This window comes from Scyliorhinus canicula, chromosome 16, assembly GCF_902713615.1.
Source record: "Scyliorhinus canicula chromosome 16, sScyCan1.1, whole genome shotgun sequence".
Taxonomy (NCBI): Eukaryota; Metazoa; Chordata; class Chondrichthyes; order Carcharhiniformes; family Scyliorhinidae; genus Scyliorhinus; species Scyliorhinus canicula.
The window spans coordinates 92278724-92305864 of NC_052161.1; the positions used below are offsets into that span (position 1 = coordinate 92278724).

At 47.5% G+C, this 27141-nt stretch overlaps 1 protein-coding gene across 1 annotated transcript in view; it reads left to right on the top strand.

Moving 5' to 3' along the window:
- The window catches only part of LOC119951034 (pregnancy zone protein-like), a 151126-nt gene that overhangs the window by 56495 nt on the left and 67490 nt on the right, over nucleotides 1-27141 (top strand). Inside the window, exons 15-17 of the mRNA XM_038774068.1 lie at nucleotides 747-892; nucleotides 6875-7024; nucleotides 8474-8620. Coding sequence (XP_038629996.1) covers nucleotides 747-892; nucleotides 6875-7024; nucleotides 8474-8620 — 443 coding nt within the window. The remainder of the gene's footprint in view (nucleotides 1-746; nucleotides 893-6874; nucleotides 7025-8473; nucleotides 8621-27141) is intronic.

Below are 27141 nucleotides of genomic sequence, written 5' to 3' on the forward strand. Positions count from 1 at the left end.
ACAATGCTGATATCTCTCCGTTGCTCACCTCCTAGTCTTTACCATTCTCTGTGTCTCTTTCACTCTCACTCTCTCTATCACTTTTCCTCACTCTCCCTCTCCCCTTTCTCTCTCTCCCACACTCTCTCACACTCTTTCACACTCCCCTCTCCCTCTCCCCCTCACACTCCCCTCTCCCCCTCCCCCTCACCCTCTCCCTCTCTCATTTCCTTCTCTCTAACCCTCTCTCTCTCACACTCTCTACCTTCAATCTCACTCAGTCGCTCTTCCTCTCACTCACTCTCCCCCACTTTCTCCTGATCAATGCTGATATCGCTCTGCTTGTTCAACTCATGGGGCTGGATTCGCCCCGCCGCGCCACATTTCAGGTTACCCCATCGGCGGGATGCTCTGTTAAGCCGGCCGGTCAATGCAGTTTCCCATTGTGGGGCAGCCCCTTGCCGTCAGGTAAATCTCAGGCTGCTGACAAAACGGAGCATCCCTCCGGCGGAGAATCCATCCCCCTGGTCTTTACCATTCTCTTTGTCTCTCTCGCTCTTTCTCTCTCTCAAGGTTCAGAAGGACATTTCCACCCCTCCCGATCAATGCTAATATCTCTCTGGTTACTCGCCTCCTGGTCTTTACTGCATCTGTGTCTCTGTCTACTCTCTCACTCGTATTCTCTCTCACACTCTTTCACCACCTCTCTCCCCCTTTCTCTCTCCCTCTCTCACCCTCTCTTACTCTCTCTCTCTCTCCCTCCCCAGGTATAAAAGGACATCTCCACCTCTCTATCCCGATCAATGCTGATCTCTCTCCGGTTGCTCGCCTCCTGGTCTTTGCCGTTCTCCCTGATGGGGAAACAATTGGTGACAGCTCAAAATTCCGGGTTTCCAAATGTTTCCGGAACAAGGTGAGCAGAACTCCAGATCTCCATTTCAGCTCTACCACACTCCCTCTCTCCATCTCCCCCTCCAATCTGCTCTATCACATGCCTCTATCCATCCTAGCCCCCTGCTATACTCCTGGTCCACACACGACTTGGTGGCAAAATCCAGCTCCAATAGCCATCAATAAGTTTGCTGACGATGCTGCCGAATATAAAAGCAGCGATGTGCTACTGAGCCTTTATAAGGCTCTGGTTAGGCCCCATTTGGAGTACTGTGTCCAGTTTTGGGCCCAACATCTCAGGAAGGACATACTGGCACTGGAGCGTGTCCAGCGGAGATTCACACGGATGATCCCTGGAATGGCGGGTCTAACATATGATGAACGGCTGAGGATCCTGGGATTGTATTCATTGGAGTTTAGAAGGTTAAGGGGAGATCTAATAGAAACTTACAAGATAATACATGGCTTAGAAAGGGTGGACGCAAAGAAACTGTTTCCGTTAGGCGAGGAGACGAGGACCCGTGGGCACAGCCTTAGAATTAGAGGGGGTAAATTCAGAACAGAAATGCGGAGACATTTCTTCAGCCAGAGAGTGGTGGGCCTGTGGAATTCATTGCCGCGGAGTGCAGTGGAGGCCGAGACGCTAAATGGCTTCAAGGCAGAGATAGATAAATTCTTGATGTCGCGAGAAATTAAGGGCTACGGGGAGAATGCTGGTAGGTGGAGTTGAAATGCCCATCAGCCATGATTGAATGGCGGAGTGGACTCGATGGGCCGAATGGCCTTACTTCCACTCCTATGTCTTATGGTCTTATGGACGACACCACCATACTGGGTCGGATCACAAAGAATGATGAGTCAGAATACAGGAGTGAGATAGAGAACTTAGTGGCATGGTGCAATGACAACAATTTCTCCATCAATGTCAGCAAATGAATGAGCTGGTCATCGACTTCAGGAAGCAAAGTGTCATTCTCACCGCTGTCAGCATCTATGGTGCCGAAGTTGAGATGGTTGATAGCTTCAAATTCCTCGGTATGCACATCACCATCAATCTGTCCTGGTCCACTCGTGTTGGCATTACGAGCAAGAAAGCAAAACAGTGCCAACAGTTCCGCAGGAAACTAAGGAAATTCCCAATGTCCACATTAACTCTTACCAATTTTTTACAGATGCACCATAGAAAGCATCCTATTTTACTTTACTTTACTTTAGCGATGGAAAGGGATAGGTATACACCACAGGGCAAGAGTTATAGCTGGGGGAAAGGCAATTATGATGCGATGAGGCAAGACGTAGGATGCATCGGCTGGAGAGGAAAACTGCAGGGGATGGACACAGTGGAAATGTGGAGCATGTTCAAGGAGCAGCTACTGCGTGTCCTTGATAAGTGTGTACCTGTTAGGCAGGGAGGAAGTCGTCGAGCGAGGGAACCATGGGTTATTAAAGCAGTTGAAACACTTGTCAAGAGGAAGAAGGAGGCTTATGTGAGGATGAGATGTGATGGTTCAGTTGGGTCACTTGAGAGTTACAAGTTAGCTAGGAAGGCTCTAAAGAGAGAGCTAAGAAGAGCCAAGCGAGGACATGAGAAGTCTTTTGCAGGTAGGATCAAGGATAACCCTAAAGCTTTCTATAGGTATGTCAGGAATAAAAGAATGACTAGGGTAAGAGTAGGGCCAGTCAAGGACAGTAGTGGGAAGTTTTGCGTAGAGTCCGAGGAGATAGGTGAGGTACTAAATGAGTATTTCTCGTCTGTATTCACACAGGAAAAAGACAAAGTTGTCGAGGAGAATACTGAGATACAGGCTACTAGACAAGAAGGGCTTGAGGTTCATAAGGAGGAGGTGTTAGCAATTCTGGAAAGTGTGAAAATAGATAACTCCCCTGGGCTGGATGGGATTTATCCTAGGATTCTCTGGGAAGCTAGAGATGAGATTGCTGAGCCTTTGGCTTTGATCTTTAAGTCATCTTTGTCTACAGGAATAGTGCCAGAGGACTGGAGGATAGGAAATGTTGTCCCCTTGTTCAAGAAGGGGAGTAGAGATAACCACTATAGACCAGTGAGCCTTACTTCTGTTGTGGGAAAAGTCTTAGAAAGGTTTAGAAGAGATAGGATGTATAATCATCTGGAAAGGAATAATTTGATTAGAGATAGTCAACATGGTTTTGTGAAAGGCAGGTTGTGCCTCACAAAACTCATTGAGTTCTTTGAGAAGGTGGCCAAACAGGTGGATGAGGGTAAAGCAGTTGATGTGGTGTATATGGATTTCAGTAAAGCGTTTGATAAGGTTCCCCACGGTAGGCTATTGCAGAAAATACATAGGCACGGGATTCAGGGTGATTTAGCAGTTTGGATCAGAAATTGGCTAGCTGATAGAAGACAAAGGGTGGTGGTTGATGGGAAATGTTCTGACTGGTGTCCAGTTACTAGTGGTGTACCACAAGGATCTGTTTTGGGGCCGCTGCTGTTTGTCATTTATATAAATGACCTGGAGGAGGGTGTAGAAGGATGGGTGAGTAAATTTGCAGATGACACTAAAGTCGGTGGAGTTGTGGACAGTGCAGAAGGATGTGACAAATTACAGAGGGACATAGATAAGCTGCAGAGCTGGGCTGACAGGTGGCAAATGGAGTTTAATGTAGAAAAGTGTGTGGTGATTCATTTTGGAAGGAATAACAGGAAGACAGAGTACTGGGCTAATGGTAAGATTCTTGGTAATGTGGACGAGCAAAGAGATCTCGGTGTCCATGTCCATAGATCCCTGAAAGTTGCCACCCAGGTTGAGAGGGTTGTTAAGAAGGCAGACGGTGTGTTAGCTTTTATTGGTAGAGGAATTGAGTTTCGGAGCCATGAGGTCATGTTGCAGTTGTACAAAACTCTGGTGCGGCTGCATTTGGAGCATTGCGTGCAGTTCTGGTCGCCACATTATAGGAAGAATGTGGAAGCATTGGAAAGGGTACAGAGGAGATTTACAAGGATGTTGCCTGGTATGGAGGGAAGATCATATGAGGAAAGGCTGAAGGACTTGAGGCTGTTTTCATTAGAGAGAAGAAGGTTAAGAAGTGATTTAATTGAGGCATACAAGATGATCAAAGGATTAGATAGGGTGGACAGTGAGAGCCTTTTTCCTCGGATGGTGATGTCCAGCACGAGGGGTCATAGCTTTAAATTTAGGGGAGCTAGATATAGGACAGATGTCAGAGGTAGATTCTTTACTCAGAGTGTAGTAAGGGCGTGGAATGCCCAGCCTGCAACAATAGTGGACTCGCCAACACTAAACGCATTCAAATGGTCATTGGATAGGCATATGGATGATAAGGGAATAGTGTAGAGGGACTTTAGAGGGTTTCACAGGACGGTGCAACATCGAAGGCCGAAGGGCCTGTACTGCGCTGTAATGTTCTATGTTCTATGTTCTATCTGGCTATGGCAACTGCTCGGCCCAAGATCATAAGAGACTATGCATCACAGAGAATTGGGATCACAGCCCAGTCCATCACGTGAAGCCACATCCCATCTATTGACTCTCTGCCTACACCTCCCACTACCTTGGGAAAGCAGGCAGCATAATCATTTTGACCCCTCCCACCTGGGTCATTCTCTCTTCCAACCTTTTCCATCGGACAGAAGATACAAAATTCTGAGAACACGCATGAACAGACTCAAAAACAGCTTCTTCCCCGCGGTTACCAGACTCCTAAATGACACTCTTATGGACTGAACTGATCTCTCTATGCATCTCTCTACTGTTGTAGCACTATAGTCTGTATGCATCAACCGATATCTGTGTCTATGTATTTGCATTGTGTATTTATCGTATGTCTTTTTTTTCATGCATGGAACTATCTGCCTGGATTGTATGCAGATCAATACTTTTCACTGTACCTCAACATCTGTGACAATCAATCTAAATCAAAATCTCCCCCTCCAAACTGCTCTGTCCCACTCCCTCTCTCCATTTTTCCCTCTGATTCTGGTCTGTCTCAACCCCTCCCTCCAACTTCCCCTCAATTCTGCTGTGTCACACACACTCTCCATTTTTATCTCCAACCTGCTCTCACACTCCCTCTCTCCATCTCCCCCTCCAACCTGCTCTGTCACACTCCCTCTGTCCAGTTCCCCTCTAATCTGCTGTCACAATCCCTCTCCAGCTCCCCTCCAATCTGGTATATCATACTCCCTCTCTCCATCCTCCCTCCAATCTGCTCTACCTCACTCCCTTCTCTATTCAGCCCTTTTTTCTGCTCTGTCCTACTCCTCTGCACCTGTGTCTTCAATCTGCTCTGTCATACTCCCTCTCTCTATTTACATCTTTGTTTCTGCTCTGGCATACTTGTTACGACACCCTGAATTATGCAGCAAATATAACTGGTTGACTATTATCTAAATCCTAATTCTCCACTTTAACTCAACCCCACCCTCGATACACACACAAGACAGACAAACACAAAGGGGAGGAGAGGGGTGAGAATCGTAAGTAAATAGAACAAGAGTCTCAGTTTCAGATGGTTGTTTCCAGCATCTTTCTCCTCTTCAAATGTTGTTTTCAGATCAAGGTTTTCACTGCAGCTTCATTCAGATCTCTGTAGGTTCAGGAATACAGCACTCACATCCTTTCTGGACAGGGAGAGAAGAGAGAGAGGGTCCTTTCCCCTGAGTGTCCCGGATTCCATCACTGAGCTCCCCAAGGTCTCTGAAAAACATTCCACTCGAGTAGGATCCAATTGGGGCGTCAAGGTGGGCGCAGTGGTTAGCACTGCTGCATCACGGCGGCGAGGACCCAGATTCGATCCCATGTGGAGTTTACACATTCTCCCGAGTGTCTGCTTGAGTCTCACCCCCATAATCCGAAGATGTGCAGGGTTGGAGGATTGGCCACACCAAATTGCAGCTTAATTGAAAAAAAAGAATTGGGTACTCTAAATTTATTAAAGAGAAGAGTTGCACCCAATCACCATTTGTTACGGCCATAATACAGCCTTTTGGACATTTCATTGGCCACCAGCAATCAATCGTACCGCGTCTCAATCCCATCTCTCAGGTGCTGAGAAGTCTGGACCTTGCTATCCAAAGCTAGCAGCACCATATACTATGTTGCAACGTTTTGAATTCCTAATTCTCTCTGTTGCTTGACTCAAAGATAGATGCCCATTAACGATACATGCCCATTAAACATACATGCCCATTAAAGATACATGTCCATTCAGCAGCCCTGGATCAAAATGATGACAGCAAAAATAAAGACAGGGTAAATAAGGGATTCAGCAGGAAGGACACTTACACACTCCCTCTCGCCATCTCCCACTCTGTCACATTCCCTTACTTCATCTTTCCTTCTGTCTCACTATTGCAATCTCTCTTTCCACTCCTGCTCCATCACACTTTGTCTCTCAAAATCTCTGCCTCACTCACTGCCCATTTCTTTCTCTCACTCTCACTCTCTCTCTATCTCTCTCCCCCTCTGTCTTACTCTCTCTCTCTCTCTCTCCCCGTCTGCCTATCGCCCTCTCTGTGTGTGTCTCTGTGTGTGTGTGTGTGTATGTACTCTCTCTCCTTCTGTGTTCTCTCTCCCTCTGTCTTTCTCTCTCTCTCTCTCTCCCTCCCTCTGTCTGTGTCTCTCCCTTTCTTTGTCTGTCTCTCTCTCTCCATCGCTTTCCCTCTCCCCTCCTCTTTTTCTGTGTGTCTCTCTCTCTCTCTCTCTCCCTCTGTGTGTGTGCCTCTCTTCCTCTGTGTGTCACTATCTCACTCTGTTTCTCTCACTCTGTCTCTCTCACTCTGTCTCTCTCGCTCTCTCTCCCTCTGTCTCTCCTCCCTCTCTCTCTCTCTTCCTCTGTCTCTCTCTCTCTCCCTCTGTCTGTGTCTCTTTCTTCCTCGGTCTGTCTCTCGCTCTCTCTCTCTCTCTCCCTGTCACTCACTCCCTCTCTCTGTCACTCTCTCCCTCTCTCTGTCTCTCCGTCTCTCCATCTCCTGTACTCATCTCCATTCTCTCCTTTCTCCCTCTAGGTGTCTCTCCATTTCTCAGTGGCTGAAGACCTGCCTAAAAGTCACGTCAGTCTTGATGTTCATGCTGCCCCGGACTCTCTGTGTGGACTACGTGTTGTCGATCGCAGTGTCCTACTCCTCAAACCTGAGAAGGAGCTTTCCCGAGACAGTGTAAGATACAGAGGCTACTCTCGCCGGGGGCGAGATATACCCAGGACCCAACCCGACTAGAACTGAGGGAGCTACTCACACCCAGAGAGGAGTGACCCAGAGGGGGTGAATCAGCCTGGGTTCCTGCTCCTGATCCCTGTCCAGTGACCCCTGGGTTCGGGAGGGGGTTGGGGGGAGGGGGGGGGGGGGGGGGGGGGGGGGGGGGGGTGAATCAGTCCGATTCCTGCTCCTGATCCCTGTCCAGTGACCCTGGGTTAGGGAGGGGGTGAATCAGTCCGGGTTCCTGCTCCTGATCCCCGTCCAGTGATCCCTGGGTTAGGGAGGGTGTGAATCAGCCCGGGTTCCTGCTCCTGATCCCCGTCCAGTGATCCCTGGGTTAGGGAGGGGGTGAATCAGCCCGGGTTCCTGCTCCTAATCCCTGTCCAGTGATCCCTGGGTTAGGGAGGGGATGAATCAGCTCGGGTTCCTGATCCCTGTCCAGTAACCCCTGGGTTAGGAAGGGGTGAATCAGCCCGGGTTCCTGCTCCTGATCCCTGTCCAGTGACCCTGGGTTAGGGAAGGGGTGAATCAGCTCGGTTTCCTGCTCCTGTTCCCTGTCCAGTGACCCTGGGTTAGGGAGGGAGATGAATCAGCCCGGGTTCTTGCTCCTGATCCCTGTCCAGTGTCCCTGGGTTAGGGAGGGAGATGAATCAGCCCGGGTTCCTGCTCCTGATCCCTGTCCAGTGACCCTGGGTTAGGGAGGGAGATGAATCAGCCCGGGTTCCTGCTCCTGATCCCTGTCCAGTGATCCCTGGGTTAGGGAGGGGGGTGAATCAGCCCGGGTTCCTGCTCCTGATCTCCGTCCAGTGATCCCTGGGTTAGGGAGGGGGCGAATCAGCCCGGGTTCCTGCTTCTGATCCCCGTCCAGTGATCCCTGGGTTAGGAAGGGGGCGAATCAGCCCGGGTTCCTGCTCCTAATCCCTGTCCAGTGATCCCTGGGTTAGGGAGGGGGCGAATTAGCCCGGGTTCCTGCTCCTGATCCCCGTCCAGTGATCCCTGGGTTAGGGAGGGGGCGAATCAGCCCGGGTTCCTGCTCCTAATCCCTGTCCCGTGACCCTGGGTTAGGGAGGGGGATGAATCAGCTAACAAACTTCCCTTTTTCAACATCCTTCTCTAGCTGCATCTCAGCAATAATTCTACTGAGTGCTAGAAATGGTCACCATTTAAAAATAATTAAACACCGTTTGCACCCCTCCTGTCACCCCACCCCTAAGTTATTGATACTTGTTGGGATTCTATATGGTGAAGGCTGAATTGGCTGTGAGTTGCTGTGTGAATCCTCTCCTGGTTGAATAAGCTGTAAAACCGCCGGCAGTTTGGGTTCACTGTGGGGTGTGCTCCTCAGGCGAGTGAGGAATGAATCTTCAGATCTTCACCCTGTTGACGATTTCCTGTCTCCGTTATCTGCAGGTCTATTCATTGCTGCCAGTCCGCGACCTCTCTGGATACAATTACAGAGTTCACGAGAATGCTTTGGAATTCTGCAGACGTCAGAACCCCTGGTCAGAGCCTGTCTCCATGGGCAACGCTATTGGAGACTTCGAAACCCTTATCCAGGTTCCTGTTACTTAATCAACCAGGGATTCATCTGGAATTCCTGACACAAACTGGGATTGTAACATGGGAGAGGACGAGAGAGCGAGGGAGCGTGTGACAAAGAGAGGGGGGGAGAGAGAGTGAGACAGAGTGAGGAAGAGAGTGAATGACTGAGAGGGAGGTGGAGAGTTTGAGCATGTGTGACAGAGAGAATGAATGGCAGAAAGTGAGGGAGAGAGAGAGAGCATGAATCCTCATTGCCATCCTAAATTTAAACCCCTCATTTTTAAACCATGACACCTAGTTTTAGATTCTCACACAAGGGGAAAAATCCTTTCTACATTCACCCTGTCAATATCCCTCAGGATTCCACATCCACTCTGTCAATACCCCTCAGGATTCCACATCCACCCTGTCAATATCCCTCCGGATTCCATATTCACCCTGTCAATATCCCTCAGGATTCCACATCCACCCTGTCAATATCCCTCAGGATTCCACATCCACCCTGTCAATATCCCTCAGGATTCCATATTCACCCTGCCAATATCCCTCAGGATTCCATATCCACCCTGTCAATATCCCTCAGGATTCCTTATCCACCCTGTCAAAATCCCTCAGGATTCCACACCCACCCTGTCAATATCCCTCCGGATTCCATATCCACCCTGTCAATATCCCTTAGGATTCCATATTCACCCTGTCAATATCCCTCAGGATTCCATATCCACCCTGTCAATATCCCTCAGGATTCCATATCCACCCTGTCAATATCCCTCAGGATTCCATATCCACCCTGTCAATATCCCTCAGGATTCCACATCCATCCTGTCAATATCCCTCGGGATTCCACATCCACTCTGTCAATATCCCTCAGGATTCCACATCCATCCTGTCAATACATTCCGGTTTCGATCAAGTTGCCTCTCACTCTTCTAAACTCGAGTGGATAGAAATCGTTTTTTCAACAAACATTTTATTGAGGCATTATGGTTTTATAACAACAAACGATACAAGTAGAAATGTAAACACAATGCAGTGCGTAACAACCCCCTCCATCTCCCACTGTTCCCGCCTAAGCCAGACAAAAATAGCCTAATTCCCGCGATCCCCTCTTACTTCCTAAACCCCCCCCCCCCCCCACTTATTGAATCTGCGAAGTTTTGTTTTCTCCAAAGAAGTTGATAAACGGTTGCCAGCTCCGAACAAACCCTAATGATGAACCTCTCAGAGCAAACTTAATTTTCTCAAGCCTGAGAAACCCATCCATGACGCTAACCTATACCCCTGATTTTGAGGGCTCTAAGTCCCTCCACGCCAGTAAGATCCGTTTCCAGGCTACCAAGGAGGCAAAGGCCAAATCTTCAGCCTCTCTTGCCCCCTGGACTCCCGGGCCTTCCAACACTCCACAAATTGCCACCTCTGGACTCGGAGCCACCCTCATCTGAAAATCCCTGCCAGAATCCCCTAAGCTTCGGATATGCTCAAAAGACGTGGGCCTGATTTGCGGGGCCTCCTGCACACCTCACACACCTGTCCTCCACCCCAAAAAACCTGCTCATCCAGGCCACCGCCATGTGTGCCCAGTGAACCACCTTGAATTGTAGCAGGCTGGGCCTGGCACATGATCAAGTCGCGTTAACTTTGCTCAGGGCATCCTCCCACAAACCCGCCTCTAACTCCTTTACCAGCTCACATCTTCCCATTTACCACCCAGTCATAGTTCCTAAAGTTCGACAGTGCCGCCCCCCCCCGGCTCCGCTCCCAACAGGTACTATTTTTTACTTGTAGGGTTTTACCCGCCCACACAAACCCAGATATCACCCTATTCACCCGCTTAAAAAATGCCTTTGGTATAAAAATAGGGAGGCACTGGAAAACAAACAAAAATTTCGGGAGGGCCGTCATTTTTAAGGTCTGTACCCTCCCAGCCAGTGACAATGGGAGCATGTCCCACCTCTGAAAGTTCTCCTTCATTTGTTCAACTAACAGGGCCAAATTTATGTTATGTAGCCGCTCCCATCTGAATTCCCAAGTGGCGAAAACTACCTCCCACCACTTTAAACAGCAACTCCCGCAGTCTCCTCTCCTGCCCCCTCGCCTGGATCACAAAAACCTCACTCTTACTAATCAGTACCCCGGGAACTGTCCAAATTCCCCTGAGATCAACACAATCTCCCCCATCCTCCCAAACGGGATCAGAAATATATAGGAATAGGTCGCCTGCATATAATGAGACCCTGTGTTTTCCCACTCCCACCCATCCCGCCTGGACTAGCCCCTTCCAGTCCTTTGACACTCTCAGCGCCATCGCCAATGGCTCTATAGCCAAGGCAAACAACAGTGGGGAGAGGGGACATCCTTGCCTTGTTACCCAGTGCAGTCTAAAGTAATCCGAGGTTCGTCTTCATACTCACCACCGTTGCCTGGTACAGCAACCAAATCAAGTCAATGAAGCCCTGCCCAAACCTAAACCGTCCCAGGACCTCCCACAAATAATTCCATTCCATCCGGTCAAAGGCCTTCTCCACGTCCATAGCGACCACCTCCTCTGCCTCCAACCCCCTCAGAGGGCACCATGATCACATTCAGGAGCCTTCTAACATTGGCCGTTAGTTGCCTGCCTTTGACAAACCCCGTCTGGTCTTCCCCTATCACTCCCGGAACACGATCCTCGAGGCCAGAATTTTGGCATCAACATTCAGTGGGGAGATTGGTCTGTATGACCCACATTGCTCTGGGTCCTCCTCCCACTTCAGGATCAATGAGATCGAAGCCTGTGACATTGTTGGTGGAAGACCTCCCCGCTCCCTTGCCTCATTAAATGTCCTCACCAGCAGCGGGCCCACCATCCCAGAAAACCACTTGAAAAGTCCACTGGGTAGCCATCTGGTCCCGGGACCTAACCCGACTGCATGGCCTCCAATCCCTCTATTCCATCTACAATCCCGATCGGGGATCCCAACCTCTCCACCAACCCTCCCTCCACCTTCGGAAACTTAAACCCTTCCAAAAACTGTCTCATCCCCTTCACCCCAGCTGGAGGCTCCGACTCATACAACCGACTGTAAAACACCCGCTGGGTCCAAGACCGTATTCCCTCCTCTGTCCTTCACTCTCCCGAGCCGCCTCCCTTTTCCTGAGCTGGTGTGCTAGTATCCTACTGGCCTTGTCACCATATTCATATATCGTCCCTCTTGCCTTCCTCAACTGCCCCACCGCCTTCCCTGTGGATATCTGACCAAATTCCATCTGTAGCTTCTGCCGCTCCATCAACAACCCTGCCTCCGAGGCTTCAGAATACCTTCTATCCACCTGGAGTATCTCCCTAACCAGCCTCTCCATCTTCGCCCGCTCCACCTTCTCTCTATGAGCCCGTACCGAAATCAGCTCCCCCCTATCTACAGCCTTCAGTGCCTCCCATACCGTTGCAGCCGAAACTTCCCCCGTCTCATTTATCTCCAAATAATTCTGGATGGCCTTCCTCACCTGCCCGCACACCCCTCATCCGCTAACAGGCCTACATTCAATCTTCATTGCCGGCACTGACCCCCCTCCTTGCTAACCCATAAATCCACCCAGTGTCGGGCATGGTCCTTCACAACAATCGCCGAATACTTGGCATCCACCACTCTCGCCAGCAAAACCTTGTTCAGAACGAAAAAGTCAATCCAGGAGTACACTTTGTGAACATGTGAGAAAAAAAAACTCCTTCGCTCTTGATCGTCCGTACCTCCACGGATCTAACCTCCCCAGCTCTGTTCCATAAACCCCTTTAGCTCCTTTGCCGTGGCTGGTACCCTCCCTGTCCTTGAACAAGATCGATCCAACCTCGGATAAATGACTGTATTAAAGTCCCCCTCTCATGATCAACCTATGAGAGTCCAGGTCCGGAATATTTCCCAACACCTGCCTCATAAACTCCGCATCATCCCAGTTTGGTGCGTAAATATTTACTAATACCACCAGCAACCCCTCCAGCTTCCCACTCACCTTAACATATCCACTCCCTGAGTCCGCCACTATATTCCCTACCATAAATTACACCCGCTTATTGATCAAGATCGCAACCCCCATAGTTTAAGAGTCTAGCCCCGAATGAAATACCTGCCCGACCCACCCCTTCCTCATCCTCGTCTGATCCACTACCCTCAGGTGTGTCTCCTGTAGCATTGCCTTCAAACTCTTCAAATGTGCGAACACGTGAGCCCTCTTGACCAGCCCATTCAGCCCTCTCGCATTCCATGTGATCAGCTTGGGGGGGGGGGGGGGGGGGGGGGGGGGGGGCGGGGGTGGGGGGGGGGGGGGGGGGGGAGGCAACCCCCCCCCCCCCCCCCCCCCAAAACCGATCAACCATCACCCTTCTTATTCCTCCCGCGTCCCTCGCCTCCTCAGGCCAGCCCTCGGGCATCCACCGTCATCAACCTCCAATTTGTCCCCAAGCGCCAGTCAGCAGAACAATTCCCCCATCGCACCCCCTCCCCTCCTAATAACAAAATAACAATCCCAACCCCCCTGACCACCTGCTCACTCCCACTGTGGTTCCGTGAGCTACCCCGCCCAGCTAGCCGTGGTAGCCCCAACCCATGGCGCCAAGCATCCTACTCCCCACTGATACTGACACCCCCCCCGCCCCCGCCACACTCGAACATAACAAACCCCAACAAACACAAAGAAGAAAATTCCACCCATCATCCCCAATTAGCAGCAAAGTTAACCCGCATGCAAAACAGAGCAACGGCCCAAAATGTGGTACAAAAACAATACATACAAAACCCAAAGAGAAAAGAAATTTAGCTGCATAGGTACAGAGTTACTCGCCCCCCCCCCCCCCCCCCCCCCCCCCCAAGTGACCCACAAACGAACTGCGTACAGCATGCCAAACTTCACGCCCTTCTTGAAGAGGGCCGATTTATTTTTATTGAAGCTCGCTGTACTTTTGTCCAGTTCCGCAACCAAGTCCTGGTAAATGTGCAGCTTGTTATTTTCCCATTTGCAGCTCCTCGTTTGCCTGGCCCACCTCAAGATCTGTTCCTTGTCCAGGAACCGGTGCATTTGTATCACCATCGCCCTCAGCGGCTCATTCATAAGCGCTCTGTGTACCCTAACCACCTCGAAGTGCCGAGTAAATGCGCCTTTCCCCCCCCCCCCTCAACAGCTTCTCGAATATCCGTGCCACATATGCCCCTGCATCCTATCCCTCGCTGCTCCCCGGGAGGCCAACTATCCTCTGGTTCTGCCCACGCGACCTGTTCTCCAGATCCTCCACTTTCTCTTGCAGCCTTTTCTGGTGGTCCCTCATCAGCTCCATCTCCGCCGTCATTGTGGTTAGCTGGTCCTCGTGCTCTGCCACACCTCTTCCACCTTCTGGATCGCCTGGCCCTGGGCTTCCAATATTTGCTCCACCTGGTCAGTCCCCGTCTTAACCAGGTCCAGGTACTCCTACCTTGGCTTGGCGAAGCTCTCCGGAAGAAATTCCACCAGCTGTTCCATTGACCACTGGGCCGGCAATCCCAGTCCCTGAGCCTCCGCCATGTTTTTCTGTGCTGCAGACTCCACTCCTTCTTTGCCCAACCATCTCTCCTTTTCAGACCACTTCTGGTCCACAAAACCATAAACTGGTGGGAGATTCTTCTCCTCCACCTAACCAGTCTCCTATTTTACCGAACAAATCCCCCATAAGTCGGCAATAAAGGTCCACCACGAGCGGGAGCTACTAAATAAGCGACCACTCACTCCATGGCCGCCACCGGAAGTCTAGTGGATACAAATCTAACCTCTCCAACTGTTCCCCATAAGACAACTCGCCCATTCCTGGTATTAGTCCAGTAAACTTTCACTGAACTGATAAGACCATAAAATATAGGAGCAGAATTATGCTGTTTGGTCCATCGAGTCTGCTCTCCCACCTGATCATGGCTGATATGTTCCTCATCCCCATTCTCCTGCTTTCTCCCCATAATTCCTGATCTCTATATTAATCAATAAATCCCCTTATTAATCAAAAATACCAGATATGTGCGTGATGTGCTGTTACCTACAAGAGCTGGAAGGTGGAATTGCCAATGCATTCTTAGCATATCAGAACTTGGAGCAGGAGTAGGCAATTCAGACCCTCAAATCTGCTCCACCATTCAATACAATTATGGCTGACCTCATCATGGCTTCATCTCCATTGTCCTGCCCGGTCCATAACCCTTAACCCATTACCAATTAAAAATCTGTCTGACTCCTCCTTAAATTTACTCGGTCCCAGCATCCACCGCAATCTGGGGTAGCGATCTCCACAGATTCACGACCCTTTGGGAGAAGTAGTCTTTCCTCATCTCTGTTTTAAATTTGCTATCCCTTATCCTGAGACTATGACCTTTTGTTCTAGAGTGCTCTACAAGAGGAAGCATCCACTCAATGTCTACTTTACCTGTACCTTTTATCTTATATATCTCAATTAGATCATCCCTCATTTCTCTAAACTCGAGAGTATAGGTCTAAACTGCTTAATCTCTCTTCATACAAAGAGACCTCATCTCTGAAATTAATCTCGTGAATCTCCTCTGAACTGCCGCCAATGCCACTACATCTTTCTTCAAATAGGGGACCAAAACTGTGCACAGTACTCCAGGTGCAGTCTCACCAATGCCTTGTGCAGTTGCAACAACACTTCCTTACCTTTATACTCTATTCCTTTAGCAATAAGTGCCAACATTCCATGCACTTTCTTTATCGTCTGCTGTACCTGCATGCTAGTTTTCTGCAATACAGGCACAAGGGTACCCAGGTCGCTCTGCACCGGAGAATCCTAGGTCGCTCTGCACCGGAGAATCCCACATGTCTCTCTCCATAATAGATAATAAGTTGCCTTCACATTTTTCTGACTAAAAAGCATAACCTCATGCTTAGTCATGTTAAACTCCATCTGCCACATTTTGGCAAACTCTCTGAACCTATCTGTATCCATTTGTAAGGCTTGTGTTTCCTCATTGCAACTTATTGTCCCACTTATTTTATTGTTGTCTGCAAATTTGGCTATAGAACCTTCTATCCAGTAGCCAAGTCATCAATATAGATTGTAAATAGTTGGGGCCCCAAGGACCGAACCCTGTGCCCCCCCCCCCACTAGTTACATCTTGCCATCCAGGAAAAGACTCATTTATCCCGGCTCTCTGTCTGCCGTCCGTCAGCCAGTCTTCTATCCAAGCTAATAAATTCCCCGAGCCTCATGTGATATAACCTTGTGTATTAACCTTCTGTGCGGCACCTTATCAAACGCCTTCCGGAAGTCCAAATATACTACATCGACAGATCACCATTATCCACTTTGCTTGTTACATCTTCAAAGAACTCTAACAAATTAGTCAAACACTATTTGCCCTTCATAAAACCATGTTGACTGATTGCGTTTTGACTTTCCAAATGTCCTGATACTACTTCCTTAATAATTGATTCTAATAATTTACCAACAACAGATGTCAAACTAACTGGTCTGTAATTTCCCAAATTCTGCCTCCCTCCCTTTTTGAATAAGGACTTTATATTAGCATTTTCCAATCCACTGGAACCTTTCCCGTGTCCAGGGAATTTTGGAATATTATAACCAATGGATCCACTATCTCTACTGCCACTTCCTTTAGCACCCTAGAATGTCGGCCATTAGGCCCTGGGGACTTGTCTGCCCTCAATCCCAATAGTTTGTTGAGTACTGTTGCCCTATTGATGCTGATTGTTATCAGTTCCATCCTTTCTATTAGCTCCAAATTGCCCGTTCCTATAGAACGATACAGCGCAGTACAGGCCCTTCGGCCCTCGATGTTGCACCGACATGGAAAAAAAAACTAAAGGCCATCTAACCTACACTATGCCCTTATCATCCATATGCTTGTCCAATAAATTTTTAAATGCCCTCAATGTTGGCGAGTTCACTACTGTTGCAGGTAGGGCATTCCACGGCCTCACCACTCTTTGCGTAAAAAACCCACCTCTGACCTCTGTCCTATATCTATTACCCCTCAATTTAAGGCTATGTCCCCTCGTGCTAGCCACCTCCATCCGCGGGAGAAGGCTCTCGCTGTCCACCCTATCTAACCCTCTGATCATTTTGTATGCCTCTATTAAGTCACCTCTTAACCTTCTTCTCTCTAACGAAAACAACCTCAAGTCCATCAGCCTTTCCTCATAAGATTTTCCCTCCATACCAGGCAACATCCTGGTAAATCTCCTCTGCACCCGTTCCAAAGCTTCCACGTCCTTCCTATAATGAGGCGACCAGAACTGTACGCAATACTCCAAATGCGGCCGTACCAGAGTTTGGTACAGCTGCATCATGACCTCATGGCTCCGGAACTCAATCCCTCTACCAATAAAGGCCAACACACCATAGGCCTTCTTCACAACCCTATCAACCTGGGTGGCAACTTTCAGGGATCTATGTACATGGACAGCGAGATCCCTCTGCTCATCCACACTACCAAGAATTTTACCATTAGCCAAATATTCCGCATTCCTGTTATTCTTTCCAAAGTGAATCACCTCACACTTCTCCACATTAAACTCCATTTGCCACCTCTCAGCCCAGCTCTGCAGCTTATCTATGTCCCTCTGTAACCTGCAACATCCTTCCGCACTGTCGACAACTCCACCGACTTTAGTGTCGTCTGCAAATTTACTCACCCATCCTTCTGCGCCCTCCTCTAGGTCATTTATAAAAATGACAAACAGCAACGGCCCCAGAACAGATCCTTGTGGTACGCCACTCGTAACTGCACTCCATTCTGAACATTTCCCATCAACTACCACTCTCTGTCTTCTTTCAACTAGCCAATTTCTGATCCACATCTCTAAATCACCCTCAATCCCCAGCCTCCGTATTTTCTGCAATAGCCGACCATGGGGAACCTTATCAAACGCTTTACTGAAATCCATATACACCACATCAACTGCTCTACCCTCGTCTACCTGTTCAGTCACCTTCTCAAAGAACTCGATAAGGTTTGTGAGGCATGACCTACCCTTCACAAAACCATGCTGACTATCCCTAATCATATTATTCCTATCTAGATGATTATAAATCGTATCTTTTATAATCCTCTCCAAGACTTTACCCACCACAGACGTTAGGCTCACCGGCCTATAGTTACCGGGGTTATCTCTACTCCCCTTCTTGAACAAAGGGACCACATTTGCTATCCTCCAGTCCTCTGGCACTATTCCTGTAGCCAATGATGACCTAAAAATCAAAGCCAAAGGCTCAGCAATCTCTTCCCTGGCTTCCCAGAGAATCCTAGGATAAATCCCATCCGGCCCCGGGGACTTATCTATTTTCACCTTGTCCAGAATTGCCAACACTTCTTCCCTACGCACCTCAATGCCATCTATTCTAATAGCCTGGGTCTCAGCATTCTCCTCCACAATATTATCTTTTTCTTGAGTGAATACTGACGAAAAGTATTCATTTAGTATCTCGCTTATCTCCTCAGCCTCCACACACAACTTCCCACCACTGTCCTTGACTGGCCCTACTCTTACCCTAGTCATTCTTTTATTCCTGACATACCTATAGAAAGCTTTTGGGTTTTCCTTGATCCTACCTGCCAAAGACTTCTCATGTCCCCTCCTTGCTCGTCTCAGCTCTCTCTTTAGATCCTTCCTCGCTTCCTTGTAACTATCAAGCGCCCCAACTGAAACTTCACGCCTCATCTTCACATAGGCCTCCTTCTTCCTCTTAACAAGAGATTCCACTTCTTTGGTAAACCACGGTTCCCTCGCTCGACCCCTTCCTCCCTGCCTGACTGGTACGTACTTATCAAGAACATGCAATAGCTGTTCCTTGAACAAGCTCCACATATCCAGTGTGCCCAACCCTTGCAGCCTACTTCTCCAACCAACACATCCTAAGTCATGTCTAATGGCATCATAATTGCCCTTCCCCCAGCTATAACTCTTGCTCTGCGGGGTATACTTATCCCTTTCCATCACTAACGTAAAGGTCACCGAATTGTGGTCACTGTCTCCAAAGTGTTCACCTACCTCCAGATCTAACACCTGGCCTGGTTCATTACCCAAAACCAAATCCAAAGTGGCCTCACCTCTTGTTGGCCTGTTAACATATTGTGTCAGAAAACCCTCCTGCACACATTGTACAAAGAACGACCCATCCAATGTACTCGAACTATATCTTTTCCAGTCAATATTAGGAAAGTTAAAGTCTCCCATAACAACTACCCTGTTACTTTCGCTCTTTTCCAGAATCATCTTCGCCATCCTTTCCTCTACATCTCTAGAACTATTAGGTGGCCTATAGAAAACTCCCAACAGGGTGACCTCTCCTTTCCTGTTTCTAACCTCAGCCCATACTACCTCGGAAGAAGAGTCCCCATCTTGCATCCTTTCTACCACCGTAATACTGTCCTTGACTAGCAGCGCCACACCTCCCCCTCTTTTGCCCCCTTCTCTGACCTTACTAAAGCACCTAAACCCCGGAACCTGCAACAACCATTCCTGTCCCTGCTCTATCCATGTTTCTGAAATGGCCACAACATCGAAGTCCCAGGTACCAACCCATGCTGCCAGTTCCCCTACCTTATTTCGTATACTCCTGGCATTGAAATAGACACACTTCAAACCACAGACCTGAACACTGCCGCCCTCCTGCGAAGTCAAAACTGTGCTCCTGACCTCTCTACTCTCAATCTCTCGCACCCCAAAACTACAATCCAGGTTCCCATGCCCCTGCTGAATTAGTTTAAACCCCCCCAAAGAGTACTAACAAATCTCCCCCCCAGGATATTGGTGCCCCTCAGGTTCAGATGTAGACCATCCTGTCTATAGAGGTCCCACCTTCCCCAGAAAGAGCCCCAGTTATCCAGAAATCTGAATCCCTCCCGCCTGCACCATCCCTGTAGCCACGTGTTTAATTGCTCTCTCTCCCTATTCCTCATCTCACTATCACGTGGCACGGGCAACAACCCAGAGATAACAACTCTGTTTGTTCTCGCTCTGAGCTTCCATCCTAGCTCCCTAAAGGCCTGCCTGACATCCTTGTCCCCTTTCCTACCTATGTCGTTAGTGCCAATGTGGACTATGACTTGGGGCTGCTCCCCCTCCCCCTTAAGGACCCGGAAAACACGATCCGAGACATCACGTACCCTTGCACCTGGGAGGCAACATACCAAACGTGAGTCTCTCTCGCTCCCACAAAATCTCCTATCTGTGCCCCTGACTATTGAGTCCCCAATTACTAATGTTCTACTCCTTTCCCCCCTTCCCTTCTGAGCAACAGGGACAGACTCCGTGCCAGAGGCCCGTACCCCATGGCTTACCCCTGGTAAGTCGTCCCCCCCACAAGTATCCAAAACGGTATACTTGTTACTCAGGGGAACGACCGCAGGGGGTCCCTGCACTGACTGCTTCTTCCCAGTCCCTCTTACAGTTACCCATCTATCTCCAGTCTTTGGTGTAACTACTTCCCTGAAGCTCCTATCTATGACCCCCTCTGCCTCCCGAATGATCCGAAGTTCATCCAGCTCAAGCTCCAGGTCCCTAACACGGTTTTTGAGGAGCTGGAGTTGGGTGCACTTCCCACAGATGAAATCAGCAGGGACACTGACGGCGTCCCTCACCTCAAACATTCTGCAGGAGGAGCATTGTACTGCCTTCCCTGACATCCCCTCTAGATTAAAAAAAAAAACAAGAAAAATAAAAAGAAAGGAAGAGCTTACCTGATATTACCTCAAACCCTGATCCCGCTGAAAGGTAAGCAAATTTAAAGGCACTCACTCACCTTCACGACAGGCCCCTGCTCCCGCTTCCCAACCACCGTGGGGTGGGGGGGTTGGTTAGAGGAGGAGGTAGGGTGGGAAACACTCACAAAGTGTTTCGGGTTTAACTGTCACTTGCCAACAGCCCCTCCACAAACCACCTTCAACTTAGGCTGACCGCACTGCACGTATGCAAATTTCCCCAGAACAGCTGATCAGTAGCTCTGCTATGCTGCCCTCTGCTGGTTGCTTGCCTTTACTCAAACTCCTTGGGTCTTCTTCGCAGGTTCACCTTCAACTTAGGCTGACCGCACTGCACGTATGCAAATTTCCCCAGAACAGCTGATCAGTAGCTCTGCTATGCTGCCCTCTGCTGGTTGCTTGCCTTTACTCAAACTCCTTGGGTCTTCTTCGCAGGTTCACCTTCAACTTAGGCTGACCGCACTGCACGTATGCAAATTTCCCCAGAACAGCTGATCAGTAGCTCTGCTATGCTGCCCTCTGCTGGTTGCTTGCCTTTACTCAAACTCCTTGGGTCACTTTCAGATCAAACACACCTCCATGCACCAAATTACCTCTCCGTTTCAAATTCCCGATACCCACACTCACTCTGGCTGTGTTTCACTTTGAATGTGGAAATGCTCCCCCCACTGCTTGTACGCATACCAGTGCGCTTTGAAGCCCCTTTCGAAAAAAGGGCTGAAAATACTCAGATGACTCGCATACAAGTTAAACTTCAAAAGTACGTAATCAGCACTTATTGAGTTGTAATGAGATTTCAGATGATTGACAGCAAACTGCAACTCAGTTATTTTGGTGAGTCAGCTCCTTATTAACCTTTTAACTGGGCTACTGAACTTTTAAAAAAAGGGAAAACGTATCAATTCAATTCTCACTCTGTTTCGAATTCCCGATACCCGCACTCACTCTGGCTTCATAGCTATCATAGAATTTACAGTACAGAAGGAGGCCAGTCGGCCCATCGAGTCTGCACCGGCTCTTGGAAAGAGCACCCTACCCAAGGTCAACACCTCCACCCTATCCCCATAACCCAGTAACCCCACCCAACACTACGGGCAATTTTGGACACGAAGGGCAATTTAACATGGACAATCCACCTAACCTGCACATCTTTGGACTGTGGGAGGAAACCGGAGCACCCGGAGGAAACCCACGCACACACGGGGAGGACGTGCAGACTCCACACAGACAGTGACCCAAGCTAGAATCGAACCTGGGACCCTGGAGCTGTGAAGCAATTGTGCTATCCACAATGCTACTGTGCTGCCCTCACTCCGAATGTGGATTTGCTCTCTCCCACTTCTCGTGAGCAGAGCTCACTGTCAGCTTTCCTAAATACTTGTTGTACCTGTATACTAACCTTTTGTAATTCATGCACGAGGGCAACCAGATCTCTCTGCCCCTCAGAAATCTGCAATCTCTCACCATTTAGATAATAAGCTTTATTCTTCCTGACATAATGGGCAATTTCACATTTGCTCACATTATATTCCGTTTGCCAGATCTTTGCTCACTTACTTAACCTGTCTTATATCGCTTTGTGACCTACTCACAGTCTCTTTATAATTTATTTTCCTAACTACCTTTGTGCTGTCGGTAAATGTAACAATCGCTTCATCCAAGTCATTTGTATAAATAATAAAAAGTTGAGGCCCCAGCAGTGATCCCTGTGGCACACAACTTGTCGCATCCTGCCAACCTGAAAAAGACCCTTTATAGCAATTCACTGTTTCCTGTTAGCTAGCCAATCCTCAATCCATCCTCCCGCACTATGAGCTTTTATTTTATCCAATAACCTGTGTTGTGGCATCTTTTCAAATGCCTTCTGGAAATCTAAGTTCAACACATGCACCAGATCCCCTTTATCATTCATGTGACTCTTGAAAAGAACTCCAATACATTGGTTTAACATTATTTCCCTTTCACAAAACCATGTTGACTTTGCCTTATTACCTTGAATTTTTCCAAGTGCCCTGACATAGCATCTTTAACAAAAGCATCTTAGCATTTTCCCAATGACAGAGTTAGGCTAACTGGTCTGTAGTTTCCTATTTTCTGTCTCCCTACCTTTTGGAAGAAAGGAGTTGCATTTCTATTTTCCAATCTAATGGAACCTTCCCTGAATATGGGGAATTTTGCCAAATTGAAATCAATGCATCAACTATTTCATCAGCTACTTCATTAAAGATCTTAGCGGGAAGTTCATCTGGACCAGAGGATTTGTCAGCCCTCAGCTCCAGTAATTTTCTCAATACCATTTCCCTGATAATTGTAATTTTCCAAAGTTCCTCCCTCCCTCCCATTTCCTAATTTGCAGCTATTATTGGGATGTTGCTGTGCCCTGGATAGCAAAGAACGATGAAAAATACCTGTTAAATTCATCTGCCATCGCCCTACTTTCCATTGTCAATTCCTCCAATGCACTTTATCTAAGACCAATGCTCACTTGAAACATTCTAACTTTTTCTTGTTAACCCCAGATTATGGTCCTTCCCTTGGGATGTTTCATTCTCATTTGAATGTGTCTATTCTAGAATATCTCTTTAACTGTCAGGCTCGGACCTCTATTGATCTATCCCATAAGCATCTTTGCCAGTTCACTCTAGCTAGCTCTGCTTTCATACCCTCATAATTGCCCCTCTTTAAGTTTAAAATATTAGCCTGAGACTTTCTCTTCTCTCCCGAGAGAATGTAAAATTCAATCATATTATGATCGCTGCTGCCTAGGGGTGCCTTCACTATGGGATTAGCAATTAATCTTATCTCACAATTCCAGTTCTAATATAGGCTGCCCTCTGATTGGCTCCAGAATGTGCTGTTCTAAAAATCTATCCCGAAAACCATCCTTATCCATGCTACCTTTACACATCTCATTTTTCTAATCTATATGTAGGTTAAAATCCCCCATGATTATTGCCATATCTTTCTGACAAGCTCCCATTATCACTTATTTTATACTCAGTCTTACCATGTAGTTGCAATTAGAGGGCCTGAAGCCACTCCCACAAGAGACTTCTTGATTTATCATTTGTCATCTCAATGCAAACTGCTTCTCCATCTTGATTTCCTGAATGTCCCCTCAGTAATGTGCTAATACATACATACATAGAGACATAGAAGATACGAGTAGGAGGAGGCCGTTTGGCCCTCAAAGCCTCCTCCGCCATTCATCACGATCATGGCTGATCATCCAACTCAATAGCCTAATCCTGCTTTCTCCCCATAGCCTTTGATCCCATTCTCCCCAGGAGCTATATTTAGCCACCTCTTTAATATATTCAATGTTTTAGCATCAACTATTTCCTGTGTTAATGAATGCCACAGGCTCACCACTCTTTGGGTGAAGAAATATCTCCTCATCACTGTCCGAAATGGTTTACCCTGAATCCTCAGACTGTGACCCTTGGTTCTGGACACACCCACCATTGGTAACATCTTCCCTGCGTCTTCCTGTCTAGTCCTGTTAGAATTTTATACGTCTTTATGAGATCCCCCCCCATATTGTTCTGAACTCCAGCGAGAACAATCCCAACCTAGTCAATCTCTCCTCGTATGACAGTCCCGCCATCCCTGGAATCAGTCTGGTAAACCATCGCTGCACTCCCTCGAGAGCAAGAACATCCTTCATCAGAGAAGGAGACCAAAACTGCACACAATACTCCAGATGTGGCCTCACCAAGGTCCTGTATAATTGCAGCAACACATTCCTGCTTCTATACTCGAAACCTCTCGCAATGAAGGCCAACATACCATTAGCCTTCTTTACACCAAGGTCCCGCTGCACACACCCTCTCCCAATTTAAAACCATTCAGGGCAAATCTGTCTTCCAGTTTTTGCTTCCGAAGTGAATAACCTCACACTTATCCAAATTATACTGCATCTGCCATTGATTTGCCCACTCGCCCAACCTGTCCAGATCATGCAGTAGGATCTCTGCATCCTCGTTACAGTTCGCCCTCCCACCTAATTTGGTATCATCTGCAAACTTTGAGATGTTACATTTTGTTCCCTCATCCAAATCATTCATATATATTGTGAATAGCTGGAGTCTCAGCAACGATCCCTGTGGCACCCCACTAGTTACTGCCTGGCAATTTGAAAAGGACTGATAATTCCTACTCTTTGTTTCCTCTCTGCCAAACAGTTTTTTATCCACCTCAATACATTTCCCCCAATCCCATGCACTTTAATTTTGCACAATAATCTCTTATGCGGGACTTTGTCAAATGCCTTCTAAAAGTCCAAATGTACCACATCGACTGGCTCCCCCTTGTCAACTTTACTGGTTACATCTTCAAAGAATTCCAACAGATTTGTCAAGCATAATTTGCCCTTCACAAATCCATGCTGACTCCGACTGATCCTGCCACTGCTTTCCAAATGTTCCGCTATAAAGTCTTTGATAATGAATTCTAGAATTTTCCCCACTACTGATGTTAGGCTCACTGGTCTATAATTCCCTGCTTTCTCTGTACTTCCCTTTTTGAATATCGGAGTGACGTGAGCTACCCTCCAATCTGCAGGGACTGTTCCAGAGTCTATAGAATCCCGGAAGATGACCACCAATGCATCCACTATTTCTAGAGCCACCTCCTTAAGCACTCTACGATGCAGATTCTCAGGCCCTGGGGATTTATCCGCCTTCAATCCCATCAATTTTCCCAGAACTATTTCCCTACTAATATTGATCTCCCTCAGTTCTTCCCTCTCACTAAACCTTTCATTCTCCAACATTTCTGGTATCTGATTTGTGTCCTCTTTGTGAAGACAGAACCAAAGTATGTATTCAATTGCTCAGCCATTTCTTTGTCCCTTATTATGCATTCCCCTGTTTCTGTCTACAGAGGGCCTACATTTCTCTTTACCAATCTAGTTATCTTCACACAACTATAGAAACTCTTAGTGTCAGTCTTTATGTTCCCTGCCAGCTTCCTTTCATACTATTCTTTCCCCTTCTTAATCAATCCCTTCGTCCTTCGCTGAATGCTCCCAATCCTCAAACCTATTATTCTTCTTGGCCAATCTGTATGCTTCTTCCTTGGATCAGATACTATTTCTAATTTCCTTTATAAGCCATGGATTGGCCCTCTTACCCCCTTTGCTTTTGTACCAAACAGGAATGAACAGTTGCTGTAGTTCCCCTATGTGTTCCTTGAATGTTTGCCATTGTCTGTCTACTGTCATCCCTTTAAGAAACTCTCCCCAATCTATCAAGGCTAACTTACGCCTCATACCTTCATAGTTCCCTTTATTAAGATTCAGCACCCTAGTCTCCGAATCAACTACTTCACTCTCCATCTTGATGAAAAATTCTATCATGTTATGGTCGCTCACCCTCAAGGGGTCTCACACATCCATATTGGCAATGATTCACTTCTCATTACACAGTACCCAGTCTAAGATGGCCTGCTCTCTAATTGATTCCTCCACGTATCGGTCAAGAAAACCATCCCGTATACACTCCAGGAATTCCTCCTCTACTGCATTGCGGCTAATTTGATTTGCCCAATCTATGTGAAGATTAAATTCACCCATGATCACCAATATTCCTTTATACGCGCGTCTCTAAAACAGTCATTAATTAACAGTCACCCCTCCAATTTTTATTAACTTCCTGTCATTACTAAATGTCACATAGCCTTAAATATTCAAGTCCCAGTCTATGTCACCCTTTAGCAAAGTCTCTGCAATGGCTATTGGATTGCAATTATTCATTGTTATTTGCGCGATGAGTTCATTTTGTTTCGAATGCTGTGAGTTTAGATACAGACCCTTGGGTTTATCGTTTTATTATTGTTGTAAGGTCTAACCTTACCAGCCGGTTTACTTAGATTTGTAATCTCTGTCCCTTCCTTATCACCGTCTGTTTCTCATTTCCTCTATTAATACCTTCCTCTCTTGTCTTGTCTCTACTATTTGATTTCCCACATCTTCTGAAGTTTGATATCTTGCCTCTCAGTTCAGATTAAAACACTCTCTAATTCCCAAGTTATACAGCTTGCTAGAACAACAGTTCCAGTACAGTTCAGGTGTTGCCATTCAACAGTACAGATCACACTCTTCCCAGTACTGATGCCAGTGTCCCATGAACTGGAGCCCACTTCTTCCACACCAGTCTTTGAGCCATGCATTAATCTCCCTGATCGGAGTTGTCCTACGGCAATTAACCCAGAGATTATTCCTGTTAGATTCTTAAATTGCTGCAAAGAGAAAAAGTGTGGAGGTGCCACACCCTTTAAAACACAATACAAGGTTTATTCAGACGGGTGTTGCTTATACAAGTCAAAGAGAAGAACTGAAAGCCCTCACAAACACTCTGCTCACCTCACTACAGATCATGTCATGTCCAACCAGCAGGGATGTATTAGACCATAAGACATAGGAGCAGAATTAGGCCACTCGGCCCATCGAGTCTGCTCCGCTTCAATCATGGCTGATATTTTCTCATCCCCATTCTTCTGCCTTTTCCCCATAACCCCTGATCCTCTTATTAATCAAGAACCTATCTATCTCTGTCTTAAAGACACTCAATGATTTTGCCTCCACAGCCTTCTGTGGTAAAGTGTTCCACAGATTCACCACCCTCGGGCTGAAGAAATTCCTTCTCATCTCAGTTTTAAAAGAATGTCCCTTTAGTCTGAGATGGTGTCCTCTGATTGATTGATTGATTGATATTTATTGTCACATGTACCAAACTATTTTTCTGCGGACAGGTACATAGTACATAGTAGACAAAAGAATAATCAACAGAGTACATTGACAATGGT